The sequence below is a fragment of the Salmo trutta genome, chromosome 4 (genome assembly GCF_901001165.1).
Source record: "Salmo trutta chromosome 4, fSalTru1.1, whole genome shotgun sequence".
In the NCBI taxonomy this organism is placed as follows: Eukaryota; Metazoa; Chordata; class Actinopteri; order Salmoniformes; family Salmonidae; genus Salmo; species Salmo trutta.
Window position 1 is genome coordinate 57,943,365 of NC_042960.1, and position 14,083 is coordinate 57,957,447.

General features: G+C 47.5%; 1 protein-coding gene across 1 annotated transcript in view; it reads right to left on the minus strand.

Annotated features, from left to right (window-relative positions):
* Positions 1 to 14,083, minus strand: part of LOC115192701 (voltage-dependent calcium channel subunit alpha-2/delta-4) — a 101,801-nt gene that overhangs the window by 52,430 nt on the left and 35,288 nt on the right. Inside the window, exons 17-21 of the mRNA XM_029751484.1 lie at positions 7,182 to 7,253; positions 6,562 to 6,623; positions 6,382 to 6,449; positions 5,259 to 5,304; positions 3,601 to 3,698 (exon numbers count right to left, since the gene is read on the minus strand). Of these exons, the coding sequence (XP_029607344.1) occupies positions 3,601 to 3,698; positions 5,259 to 5,304; positions 6,382 to 6,449; positions 6,562 to 6,623; positions 7,182 to 7,253 (346 nt within the window). The remainder of the gene's footprint in view (positions 1 to 3,600; positions 3,699 to 5,258; positions 5,305 to 6,381; positions 6,450 to 6,561; positions 6,624 to 7,181; positions 7,254 to 14,083) is intronic.

Here is a 14,083-nt window from a genome sequence, read left to right on the forward strand (position 1 = left end):
ATTGGGGTTAGGGTAGCATCAGCGATGGGTTAGGGTAACATCAGCGTTGGGGTTAGGGTCAGGGTGACATCAGCGCTAGGGTTAGGGTAACATCAGCATTAGGGTAACATCAGCGTTAGGGTTAGGGTAACATCAGTTTTAGGGTTAGGGTAACATCAGCGTTGGGGTCAGGGTAACATCAGCGTTCGGGTCAGGGTAACATCAGCGTTGGGGTCAGGGTAACATCAGCATTGGGGTCAGGGTAACATCAGGTTTGGGATCAGGGTAACATCAGTGTTGGGGTAAGGTTAACATCAGTGTTAGGGTTAGGGTAACATCAGCGTCGTTGATAGGGTAACATCAGCGTTGGGGTTAGGGTAACATCAGCATTGGGGTTAGGGTAACATCAGCGTTAGGGTAACATCAGCGTTAGGGTTAGGGTAACATCAGCATTAGGGTTAGGGTTACATCAGTGTTAGGGTTAGGGTTACATCAGCATTAGGGTTAGGGTCAGGGTAACATCAGCGTTAGGGTTAGGGTAACATCAGCATTAGGGTTAGGGTAATATCAGGGTTAGGGTTAGAGCAACATCAGCGAAAGGGTTAGGGTAACATCTGTGTTGGGGTCAGGGTAACATCAGCTTTGGGTAACCCCAACGCTGATGCCGCTCTTGCTGCTGGTGATTATCTGATCCACCTCTACGCAGACGACACCATTCTGTATACCTCTGGCCCTTCTTTGGATACTGTGTTAATGAACCTCCAGACGAGCTTCAATGCCATACAACTCTCCTTCCGTGGCCTCCAACTGCTCTTAAATGCGAGTAAAACTAAATGCATGCTCTTCAACCGATCGCTGCCAGCACCTGCCCGCCCGTCCAGCATCACTACTCTGGACAGTTCTGACTTAGAATATGTGGACAACTAGGTGTCTGGTTAGACTGTAAACTCTCCTTCCAGACTCACATTAAGCATCTCCAATCCAAAATTAAATCTAGAATTGGCTTCCTATTTCGCAACAAAGCATCCTTCACTCATGCTGCCAAACATACCCTCGTAAAACTGACCATCCTACCGATCCTCGACTTCGGTGATATAATTTACAAAATAGCCTCCAACACTACAAATTGGATGCAGTCTCTCACAGTGCCATCCGTTTCATCTCCAAAGCCCCATATACTACCCACCACTGCGACCAATATGCTCTCGTTGGCTGGCCCTCGCTTCATACTCGACGCCACACCCACTGGCTCCAGGTCATCTACAAGTCTCTGCTAGGTAAAGCCCCGCCTTATCTCAGCTCACTGGTCACCATAGCAGCACCCACCCATAGCACACGCTCCAGCAGGTATATCTCACTGGTCACCCCCAAAGCTAATTCTCCCTTTGGACTGTCGTGGAAAATTGCAAGATTATATTATAATGCTTGTATTGTATTATAAAGGTTGTTTTATTTGACAGAATAGAGTATTCTGTTAACTATTGTGTGTGTGTTTTACTGAGGATGGCCCTCTATGAGATAGCACTGACAGAGGATCATTGAAAGTCAAGTGCTATTGCAAAGCTCTTATTATTAAAGATGTAGTTTAAGTACAACTCTGACTGGTGTGTGAAGTTTGTAACTCTCCTCATTTGGTAATGCAGAAATTAGCCACCACAGGCCGCCTTTCCTTCCAGTTCTCTGCTGCCAATGACTGGAACGAACTGCAAAAATCACTGAAGCTGGAGACTCATATCTCCCTCACTAACTTTAAGTGCCAGCTGTCAGAGCAGCTCACAAATCACTGCACCTGTGCATAGCCCATCTGTAAATAGCCCATCCAGCTACCACATCCCCATACTGTATTTATTTATTTATCTTACTCCTTTGCACCCCAGTATATCTACTTGCACATTCATCTCTACATATCTACCATTCCAGTGTTTAATTTCTATATTGTAATTACTTCGCCACCATGGCCTATTTATTGCCTTAGCTCCCTTATCCTACCTCATTTGCACACACTGTATATATACTTTTTCTACTGTATTATTGACTGTATGTTTGTTTATTCCATGTGCAACTCTGTGTTGTTGTATGTGTCGAACTGTATTGCTTTATCTTGGCCAGGTCGCAGTTGTAAATGAGAACTTGTTCTCAACTAGCCTACCTGGTTAAATAAAGGTGAAATACATATATATTTTTTGAATTAATAAATTGGGGTTAGGGTATCATCAGCGGTGGGGTAACATCAGCGTTAGGGTTAGTGTAACATCAGCGTTGGGGTTAGGGTAACATCAGCGTTAGGGTAAAACCAGCGTTAGGGTAACATCCGCACTGGGGATAGGGTTAGGGTAACATCAGCGTTGGGGTTAGGGTAACATCAGCGTTGGGGTCAGGGTTAGGGTAACATCTGCGTTAGGGTTAGGGTAATATCAGCGTTAGGGTTAGGGTAACATAAGGGTCAGGGTAACATCAGCTTTGGGGTCAGGGTAACATCAGGGTTAGGGTAACATCAGCTTTGGGGTAAGGGTAACATTAGCGTTGGGGTCAGGGTAACATCAGCTTTGGGGTCAGGGTAACATCAGCTTTGGGGTTAGGGTAACATCCACGTTGGAGTTAAGGTAACATCAGCGTTGGGGTTAGGGTAACATCAGCGTTGGGGTTAGGGTCAGGGTAACATCAGTGTTAGGGTTAGGGCAACATCAGCGTTAGGGTTAGGGTAACATCAGCGTTGGGGTTAGGGTCAGGGTAACATCAGCGTTGGGGTTAGGGTCAGGGTAACATCAGCGTTGGGGTTAGGGCAACACCAGCGTTAGGGTTAGGGTAACATCAGCATTGGGGTTAGGGTAACATCAGCGTCAGGGTTAGGGTAAAATCAGCGTCAGGGTCAGGGTAACATCAGCGTTGGGGTTAGGGTAACATCAGTGTTGGGGTTAGGGTAACATCAGCATTGGGGTTAGGGTAACATTAGCATTGGGGTTAGGGTAACATCAGCATTGGGGTTAGGGTAACATCAGCGTTGGGGTAACATCAGCGTTGGGGTCAGGGTAACATCAGCGTTGGGGTTAGGGTAACATCAGCATTGGGGTTAGGGTAACATCAGCGTTGGGGTAACATCAGCGTTGGGGTCAGGGTAACATCAGCGTTGGGGTTAGGGTAACATCAGCGTTGGGGTTAGGGTAACATCAGCATTGGGGTTAGGGTAACATCAGCATTACTTTTAGGGTAACAGCAGCGTTAGGGTTATGGTAACACCAGCGTTGGGGTTAGGGTAGCATCAGCGTTGCGGTTAGGGTAGCATCAGCGTTGGGGTTAGGGTAGCATCAGCGTTGGGGTTAGGGTAGCATCAGCGTTGGGGTTAGGGTAACATCAGCATTGGGGTTAGGGTAACATCAGCATTGGGGTTAGGGTAACATCAGCATTGGGGTTAGGGTAACATCAGCGTTGGAGTTAGGGTAATATCAGCGTTGGGGTTAGGGTAACATCAGTATTGGGGTTGGGGTAACAACAGCGTTGGGGCTAGGGTAACAACAGTGTTGGGGTTAGGGTAAGATCAGCATTGGGGTTAGGCTTTGAATAAATGGCACTGGGGTTGTATAAGTATATATCTATGGAGCAGGCTGTAGAGACAGTACTCACACTCCAGGTCAGGCTCCTTCCCCTGCAGGTAGCGAATGACAGCCTGAAGCTGAGAGTATTTGCGGTGGTGAGGATCAATGTCTGTCTCACAATACGTCCTGAACGGGAAGACAATGGGGTTTTCACTCCATGAAGGGCCATTTAACTTTTTAAGGTATAGGGGGCAGTATTTTTGATTTCGGATGAAAAGCGTGCCCAGAGTAAACTGCCTAATACTCGGGCCCAGAGTCAAATATTTGCATATTATTAGTAGATTTGGATAGAAAACACTCTGAAGTTTCTAAAACTGTTTGAATGATGTCTGTGAGTATAACAGAACTCATATGGCAGGGAAATCTGAGCTTGTAGTCTTTTCAAGTCATTGCCTATCTAACACACAGTGACTTAGGGTTCATTTTGCACTTCCTCAGGCTTCCACTAGATGTCAGCAGTCTTTAGAACCTTGTTTCAGGCTTTTGCAGTAAACAGAGAGTGAACAAGAATGCCGGGAAATGACATGAGTTCATTGGCGCGCATTCACGTGATGAGGTAGCTGTGTTCCATAACGTTTTTCAAGACATTGGAATCGTCCGGTTGGAATATTATTGAAGTTTTATTTTAAAAAGGCCCTAAAATTGATGCTATACAACGTTTGACATGTTTCTACAAACGTAAATAGAACTTTTTTGACTTTTCATCGTGAAACTTTCTGCGCGCTTCCTACATTTGGAGTAGCTTACTGAACGTGCAAACAACAAGGAGGTATTTGGACATAAATTATGGACTTTATCGAACAAAACAACATTTATTGTGGACCTGGGATTCCTGGAAGTGCCTTCTGATGAAGATCACCAAAGGTAAGTGAATATTTATAATGCTATTTATGATTTTAGATGACTCCAAAATGGCGGGTATCTGTATTGCCTGATGTATTTTTCTGAGCGCCGTACTCAGATTATTGCAAAATGTGCTTTCCCCGTGAAGCTTTTTTGAAATCTGTCATAGTGGTTGCATTAAAAAGATGTTTATCTATAATTCTTTGAATAACAGTTTAATATTTTATCAACGTTTATGATGAGTATTTTTGTAAATTGTTGTGCTGATTCACCGGATGTTTTGGAGGCAAAATATTTTCTGAGCATCACGCGCCAATGTAAAATGGGGTTTTTGGATATAAATATGAACTTTATCGAACAAAACATACATGTTTTGTGTAACATTGAGTCCTAGGAGTGTCATCTGATGAAGATCGTCAAAGGTTAGTGCTTAATTTTAGCTATATTTCTGGTTTTTGTGACCCCTCTCCTGCTTGGAAAATGGCTGTGTGTTTTTTCTTGTGTTGGCATTGTCCTAACATAATCTAACTTTATGCTTTCGCCATAAAGCCTTTTTGAAATCGGACAATGTGATTGGATTAAGGACAAGTGTATATTTAAAATGGTGTAAAATAGTTGTATGTTTGAGAAATTTGAATTATGAGATTTTGTTGTTTTGAATTTGCCGCCCTGATATTTCACTGGCTGTGTCCCGCAGGTGGGACAATAAAGTATTACAGTCCAACACTCTATCATTTAGAGTGTTACATTTCAGTCAATTTATTTGGAGGATTACAGTCCAATAATATATCATTTATAATATTACAGTCAGTACTTAATTTGTTAGTATTTATCCATGCTTACCACTCATTGGATATGGATAGATCAGGGGACGTCAGGTCATGCAGCCCTGAGTGGAGATTGGATGCAACCAGTAAATACATCGGATTGTTCTGCAGTAAATGAGTGGCAGAGAGAGTGGCCAGTAGCAGTAGAGTGGGGCAGATGAGAGGCAGAGTGAGTGGCCAGTAGCGGTAGAGCGGGGCAGATGAGAGGCAGAGTGAGTGGCCAGTAGCGGTAGAGTGGGGCAGATGAGAGGCAGAGAGAGTGGCCAGTAGCGGTAGAGCGGGGCAGGTGAGAGGCAGAGTGGCCAGTAGCGGTAGAGTGGGGCAGATGAGAGGCAGAGAGAGTGGCCAGTAGCGGTAGAGCGGGGCAGATGAGAGGCAGAGAGAGTGGCCAGTGGCGGTAGAGCGGGGCAGATGAGAGGCAGAGTGAGTGGCCAGTAGTGGTAGAGCGGGGCAGATGAGTGGCAGAGTGAGTGGCCAGTAGCGGTAGAGCGGGGCAGATGAGAGGCAGAGAGAGTGGCCAGTAGCGGTGGAGCGGGGCAGATGAGAGGCAGAGAGAGTGGCCAGCAGTGGTAGAGCGGGGCAGATGAGAGGCAGAGAGAGTGGCCAGTAGTGGTAGAGCGGGGCAGATGAGAGGCAGAGAGAGTGGCCAGCAGTGGTAGAGCGGGGCAGATGAGAGACAGAGAGAGTGGCCAGTAGCGGTAGAGTGGGGCAGATGAGAGGCAGAGAGAGTGGCCAGTAGCGGTAGAGTGGGGCAGATGAGAGGCAGAGAGAGTGGCCAGTAGCGGTAAAGCGGGGCGGCAGAGAGAGTGGCCAGTAGCGGTAGAGCGGGGCAGATGAGAGGCAGAGAGAGTGGCCAGTAGCGGTAGAGAGGGGCAGATGAGAGGCAGAGAGAGTGGCCAGTAGCGGTAGAGCGGGGCAGATGAGAGGCAGAGAGAGTGGCCAGTAGCGGTAGAGCGGGGCAGATGAGAGGCAGAGAGAGTGGCCAGTGGCGGTGGAGCGGGGCAGATGAGAGGCAGAGAGAGTGGCCAGTAGCGGTAGAGCGGGGCAGATGAGAGGCAGAGAGAGTGGCCAGTGGCGGTGGAGCGGGGCAGATGAGAGGCAGAGAGAGTGGCCAGTGGCGGTGGAGTGGGGAAACTTACCCTCTTCCACAGAGACTGTCCCCATGAACATCAGCTGTCCGTGACCCCTTGTCAGAACCATACCAAAACTGCAGAGGGAAATACATACAATAAAGGAGTGAGTGAGATGTTCATTGACTTTATTCAATCCAACAGGCCTAAGACTACATACCACACTCGCTATCATAGCATCACACTTACCTGAATGGGGTGTCGTTGATGGTTGTGTAGAAATAGTCATTTGTTAAGAACAAAGGCCTTTTCTGTTGTGAAGAAAAAATTAGAATTGTGTTATGAGACAGTTGTTAGAATCAATATAGTGTCTCTAGACCTCCGGGTTGACTCCCACAATTTTCAAATGTTCCGGCTTAACACAAGTCTGTACATAACAGAACATCAGTTTGGCATAGAGGAACTACGACACTGCCTACTACCTTATCCGCTTGAATACATTACAAAATAATTGCTTGCAAGATGGAGATCACGGAGGGTATTTTTAATGAGTGTATTTTGCAAGTGTCTAATTTGCATCAACTACCTTCCCTTAAACCACTGCAAAAGTTTTGCTTGCCTAGTTTCATATCGCAATGTTCTGTCATGTCTGCCTCATGATTTGTTAGGAGACTTGTCCATCTGAAGAGCACCCGCCCCGGAACAATTTTTCTTCACTTATTGAATTTGCCAAAAGAGTCCGTCATTGAAAGCAGAACCTAGTCACTGCTGTTGCCTAGGGTTGGGTGTACGAGACTACTATTAATGTTCCATTTGGCATAAGGCATTGAGCCACATCTAATCCCCACCACACACAAGGTCCCACTCACCGCTTTGTCCACAGATGCTCTCACGTTTAAAGACAGAGTGCCCATCTCCCCTTTCACCATGGCTGTCCTTAGCTGGGAAACACACACACAATAATGCACACAATCACTGTTGACCTTGTATTCAGTTACCTTACCAGCACAATTACCCAACCAGCACTTTTAGAGCCCAGAACATACATGAATATATATTCATACGTAGAATAGGAGTTCTACTGTATTGCGAGAAATAGTAATGGCGTCTTTTGGTAGGCAATAACTCTGCCATGGCTCATTGGACAAAGCCTATGGGGAAATGAATGGGTTTTTTGGAGGGTTTTTGGATAAACGGCGACAATAAGGTCTGTGATAAACAAAGGCTTAGGAGATCTTCTATGTTTTGTTCTGAGATAATCTTCAGCAGCTAACATCACTTTTTCAGATTTTTTATGCATTTATGTAATCAAAATAAGCACATAAAGGCTTCATACTTCATAAAGGTCATGTTAACTGACTGATATTATCTCATAGAACAAAATGTATAAGATCTCCTAAGCCTGTATTAACCTCAGACCTTATTTTCGGCTTTTATCCAAAACCCCCATTCTTTCCCCATTAATTTCCCCCATAGGAATAGCTGAATGAACCAGAAGGATATTTTTTTCCCCCGGATTATGTCATGACTTCCGCCGTCCCTCTCCTTGTTCGGGCGGCATTTGGCGGTCGACGTCACCGGCCTTCGAGCCATCACCGATCAACTTTCATTTTCCATTTGTTTTGTCTTTGTCTTACACACCTGGTTTCAATCCCCCAATTACTTCTTCATTATTTAACCCTCTGTTCCCCCATGTTTGTTTGTGAGTAATTGTTTGTCTTGTATACGGTTTGTTATTGTGGGCTCGGTATATCGTGTTGTATTTGTGAATACTTGAGTAAATACGTGGATTACTCATCTCTGCTGTCCTGTGCCTGACTCTCTACACCAGCTACACACAGGCCGATTACAGAATTACTCACCAGTCAAATGGAGTCAGCAGGAGCAGACACCCTCCCTGTGGCGGTAGAGGAGTGCGTCTAGCAGCACGCGACCATGTTGCAACGTCTGGGCACCGCCATGGATCGCGTGCTGCAGACGATGGATCGTTGGGAGAGAGGAGGTCGTCCAGCGCCTCCACCAGCCCCACTACAGCAGGCCCCACTGTCCACCCCTCCTTCACCCGGTCCCAGCGGGATTCGACTCGCGCTCCCGAGGGAGTATGATGGGACGGCTGCGGGATGCCAGGGGTGCCTACTCCAGCTGGAACTCTACCTGGCGACCGTCGACCCGGCTCCTTCGGAACGTGAGAGTGTGTCTGCCCTCGTCTCCTGCCTCTCAAGCAAAGTCCTGGAGTGGGCCAACGCCGTATGGAGTGAAGGAGACATGGTTTTGGACCATTACACAGAGTTCACCCGCCGCTTTCGGGCAGTTTTCGACCACCCGCCTGAGGGTTGAGCGGCGGGTGAACGTCTGTTCCACTGAGGCAGGGGACGAGGAGCGCGCAGGATTTCGCATTGGACTTCCGGACCCTGGCTGCCAGCGCGGGATGGAACGACAGGGCCCTGATCGATCACTACCGGTGCAGTCTGCGCGAGGACATCCGTCGGGAGTTGGCCTGCCTAGACACCACCCTCACGTTGGACCAGCTGGTGGACCTGTCCATCCAGCTGGACAACCTGCTGGCTACCAGTGGACGTCCGGATCGGGGCCTGTCAGTTCCATCCCCCAGCACCTCCGCTCCGACGCCCATGGAGCTGGGAGGTGCTGCGCTTAGGGCGACCGGAGGAGGGGCCATTCCCTGCACCATCTGTGGCCGCAGAGAGCACACTGCTGGTCGGTGCTGGGAGGGTTCCTCAGGGAGTCGAGGCAGCAGGCAGGGCACTATCGTGTCACCCCAGGTGAGTCAGCATCAGGCTCACCCAGAGCCCCCTGTTGCTCACATGTACAGTGGGGGAAAAAAGTATTTGATCCCCTGCTGATTTTGTACGTTTGCCCACTGATAAAGAAAGGATTAGTCTATAATTTTAATGGTAGGTTTATTTGAACAGTGAGAGACAGAATAACAAAAATATCCAGAAGAATGCATGTCAAAAATGTTATAAATTGATTTGCATTTTAATGAGGGAAAAAAGTATTTGACCCCCTCTCAATCAGAAAGATTTTCTGGCTCCCAGGTGTCTTTTATACAGGTAACGAGCTGAGATTAGGAGCACACTCTTAAAGGGAGTGCTCCTAACCGCAGCTTGTTACCTGTAAAAAAAGATACCTGTGCAAAGAAGCAATCAATCAACCAGATTCCAAACTCTCCACCATGGCCAAGACCAAAGAGCTCTCCAAGGATGTCAGGGACAAGATTGTAGACCTACACAAGGCTGGAATGGGCTACAAGACCATCGCCAAGCAGCTTGGTGAGAAGGTGACAACAGTTGGTGCGATTATTCGCAAATGGAAGAAACACAAAAGAACTGTCAATATCCCTCGGCCTGGGGCTCCATGCAAGATCTCACCTCGTGGGGTTGCAATGATCATGAGAACGGTGAGGAATCAGCCGAAAACTACACGGGAGGATCTTGTCAATGATCTCAAGGCAGCTGGGACCATAGTCAACAAGAAAACAATTGGTAACACACTACGCCGAGAAGGACTGAAATCCTGCAGCGCCCGCAAGGTCCCCCTGCTCAAGAAAGCACATATACATGCCCGTCTGAGTTGTCCTCTGAATCTGAATGATTCAGAGGACAACTGGTGAAAGTGTTGTGGTCAGATGTGACCAAAATGGAGCTCTTTGGCATCAACTCAACTCGCCGTGTTTGGAGGAGGAGGAATGCTGCCTATGACCCCAAGAACACCATCTCCACCGTCAAACATGGAGGTGGAAACATTATGCTTTGGGGGTGTTTATCTGCTAAGGGGATAGGACAACTTCACCGCATCAAAGGGACGATGGACGGGGCCATGTACCGTCAAATCTTGGGTAGGAACATCCTTCTCTCAGCCAGGGCATTGAAAATGGGTCATGGATGGGTATTCCAGCATGACAATAACCCAAAACACACGGCCAAGGCAACAAAGGAGTGGCTCAAGAAGAAGCACATTAAGGTCCTGGAGTGGTCTAGCCAGTCTCCAGACCTTAATCCCATAGAAAATCTGTGGAGGGAGCTGAAGGTTAGAGTTGCCAAACGTCAGCCTCGAAACCTTAATGACTTGGAGAAGATCTGCAAAGAGGAGTGGGACAAAATCCCTCCTGAGATGTGTGCAAACCTGGTGGCCAACTACAAGAAACGTCTGACCTCTGTGATTGCCAACAAGGGTTTTGCCACCAAGTACTAAGTCATGTTTTGCAGAGGGGGTCAAATACTTATTTCCCTCATTAAAATGCAAATCATTTCATAAAATTTTTACATGCCTTTTTCTGGATTTTTGTTGTTGTTATTCTGTCTCTCACTGTTCAAGTAAACCTACCATTAATATTATAGACTGATCATTTCTTTGTAAGTGGGCAAACGTACAAAATCAGCAGGGGATCAAATACTTTTTCCCCCCACTGTATGTGTTTATTTATTCCTGAGTTTTCCCCGCATAAGGCGCTCGTAGATTCAGGCGCAGCTGGGAATTTTATTGAACGTTCATTTGCCCATAGTTTAGGGATCCCTCTTGTTCCTATGGATATGCCCTTCCCTGTGCACGCCCTAGATAGTCGACCATTAGGGTCAGGGCTGATTAGGGAGACCACCGATCCACTCCACTAGAAAGCTCCGCCCCTGTGCTTTCTTTTCGAAGAAGCTCAGCCGGGCGGAGCAAAACTATGATGTGGGGGACCGGGAGCTGATGGCTGTTGTCAAGGCTCTGAAGGCATGGAGACATTGGCTTGAGGGGGGTAAACACCCTTCCCTCATCTGGACTGACCACCGCAATCTGGAGTACATCCGGCGCGGCGAGGAGACTAAACCCTCGCCAGGCAAGGTGGGCCATGTTCTTTACCCATTTTGTTTTCACTCTGTCCTACAGACCAGGTTCCCAGAACGCTAAGGCAGACGCACTGTCCCGAATGTATGATACAGAGGAGTGGTCCATGGATCCCACTCCCATACTTCCGGCCTCTTGCCTGGTGGCACCAGTGGTGTGGGAGCTGGACGCGGACATCGAGCAGGCGTTACGCACAGAGCCCACTCCCCCCAGTGTCCAGCTGGTCGCCTGTACGTTCCGTCTGCTGTCCGCAACAGTTTGATCTATTGGGCCCACACGTCACCCTCCTCTGGTCATCCTGGCATTGGTCGGATGGTGCGTTGCCTTAGTCGGAAGTACTGGTGGTCCACCTTGGCCAAGGACGTGAGGGTTTATGTTTCCTCCTGTTCGGTGTACGCCCAGTGCAAGGCTCCCAGGCACCTGCCCAGAGGGAAGTTACAACCCATTCCACAACGGCCGTTGTCGCACCTGTCGGTGGACTTCTTGACGGATCTTCCTATCTCACAGGGCAACACCATGATCCTGGTTGTTGTGGATTGGTTTTCTAAGTCCTGGCGTCTCCTCCCTTTGCCTGGTCTCCCTACAGCCCTACAGACTGCGGAGGCCCTGTTCACTCAAGTCTTCCGGAACTATGGGGTGCCTGAGGACATAGTCTCTGATCGGGGTCCCCAGTTCACGTCCAGGGTCTGGAGAGCGTTCATAGAATGTCTGGGGGTCTCGGTCAGCCTCACCTCAGGTTTTCACCCCGAGAGTAACGGGCAGGTGGAGAGAGTAAACCAGGATGTGGGTAGGTTTCTGCGGTCATATTGCCAGGACCGGCCGGGGGAGTGGGCGGCGTTCATCCCCTGGGCAGAGATGGCCCAAAACTCACTCCGCCACTAACCTCTCTCACTTCCAGTGCGTACTGGGGTATCAGCCGGTTCTGGCACCTTGGCATCAGAGCCAGATCAAAGCTCCTGCGGTGGACAAATGGTTTAAGCGCTCAGAGGAGACCTGGGATGCCGCCCATGTGCACCTGCAATGGGCCATGAGGCGGCAGAAGGCGAGCGCCGACCGCCACCTCAGTGAGGCCCCGGTGTTCGCACCGGGGGACCGGGTCTGGCTCTCGACCCGAAACCTGCCCCTCCGCCTGCCCTGTCGGAAGCTGGGTCCACGGTTTGTGGGGCCATTCAAAGTCCTGAGGAGACTGAACGAGGTATGCTACAGGTTACAGCTTCCCCCAGATTACCGTATTAATCCCTCGTTCCATGTGTCTCTCCTCAGGCCGGTGGTGGCTGGTCCACTCCAGGAGTCTGAGGTGCCCCCTCTGGACATCGAGGGGGCCCCGGCGTATGCTGTTCAAGCCATCCTGGACTCGAGGCGTCGGGCGAGGGGCCTTCAGTACCTCGTGGAGTGGAAGGGGTACGGTCCGGAGGAGAGATGCTGGGTGCCAGTGGAGGACGTCTTGGACCCTTCGTTGTTGCGGGAGTTCCACCGTCTCCATCTGGATCGCCCTGCGCCTCGTCCTCCGGGTCGTCCCCGAGGTCGGTGTCGGCGCGTGGCATACTGTCACGACTTCCGCCGAAGTCGGTCTCTCTCCTTGTTTGGGCGGCGTTCGGCCATCGCCGATCCACTTTTCATTTTCCATTTGTTTTGTCTTTGTTTTACACACCTGGTTTCAATCCCCCAATTACTTGTTCATTATTCAACCCTCAGTTCCCCCATGTTTGTTTGTGAGTAATTGTTTGTCTTGTATACGGCCCGTTATTGTGGGCTCGGTATATTGTTTTGTATTTGTGAATACTTGAGTAAATACTTGAGTAAATACGTTGATTACTCATCTCTGCTGTCCTGCGCCTGACTCTCTACACCAGCTACACACAGGCCGATTACAGATTACAAGCTAGCAAGCTCTATTGAAGATGTTCAGTGTTTTGTCGGTGGGTTATGTGATATGGTATGTACAGTATATGTGCAATAATCATAGCAAGTAATGTCTGTTAGAAAATGTCAATTTTGGGGGGGGCCCCTCAACAGCATTTTGAAACCGTCCGTCAAACCACTTAAGTCCACCCCTGACTGTACATGTGTATTCAGAGTTTTCTTCCTGATTTTATATCCGGGCTCACTTACTCATTTTTTTTTGTTTATTGTAAAGTGCTGTATTAATATGTATTAATATTACTACTATACAACTCACTGTCCCATCTATGTATTAATATTTATACTATACTAGCTCATCTATGTATTAATATTACTGTTACTACTACTCACTATGTATTAATATTACTGTTACTACTACTGTATACAACCCACTGTCTCATCTATGTATTAATATTACTGTTACTACTACTCACTATGTATTAATATTACTGTTACTACTACTGTATACAACCCACTGTCTCATCTATGTATTAATACTACTACTATACTACTACTGTATACTACCCACTGTCTCATCTATGTATTAATACTACTACTATACTACTACTGTATACAACCCACTGTCTCATCTATGTATTAATACTACTACTATACTACTACTGTATACTACCCACTGTCTCATCTATGTATTAATACTACTACTATACTACTACTGTATACAACCCACTGTCTCATCTATGTATTAATACTACTACTATACTACTACTGTATACAACCCACTGTCTCATCTATGTATTAATACTACTACTATACTACTACTGTATACAACCCACTGTCTCATCTATGTATTAATACTACTACTATACTACTACTGTATACAACCCACTGTCTCATCTATGTATTAATACTACTACTATACTACTACTGTATACAACCCACTGTCTCATCTATGTATTAATACTACTACTATACTACTACTGTATACAACCCACTGTCTCATCTATGTATTAATACTACTACTATACTACTACTGTATACTACCCACTGTCTCATCTATGTA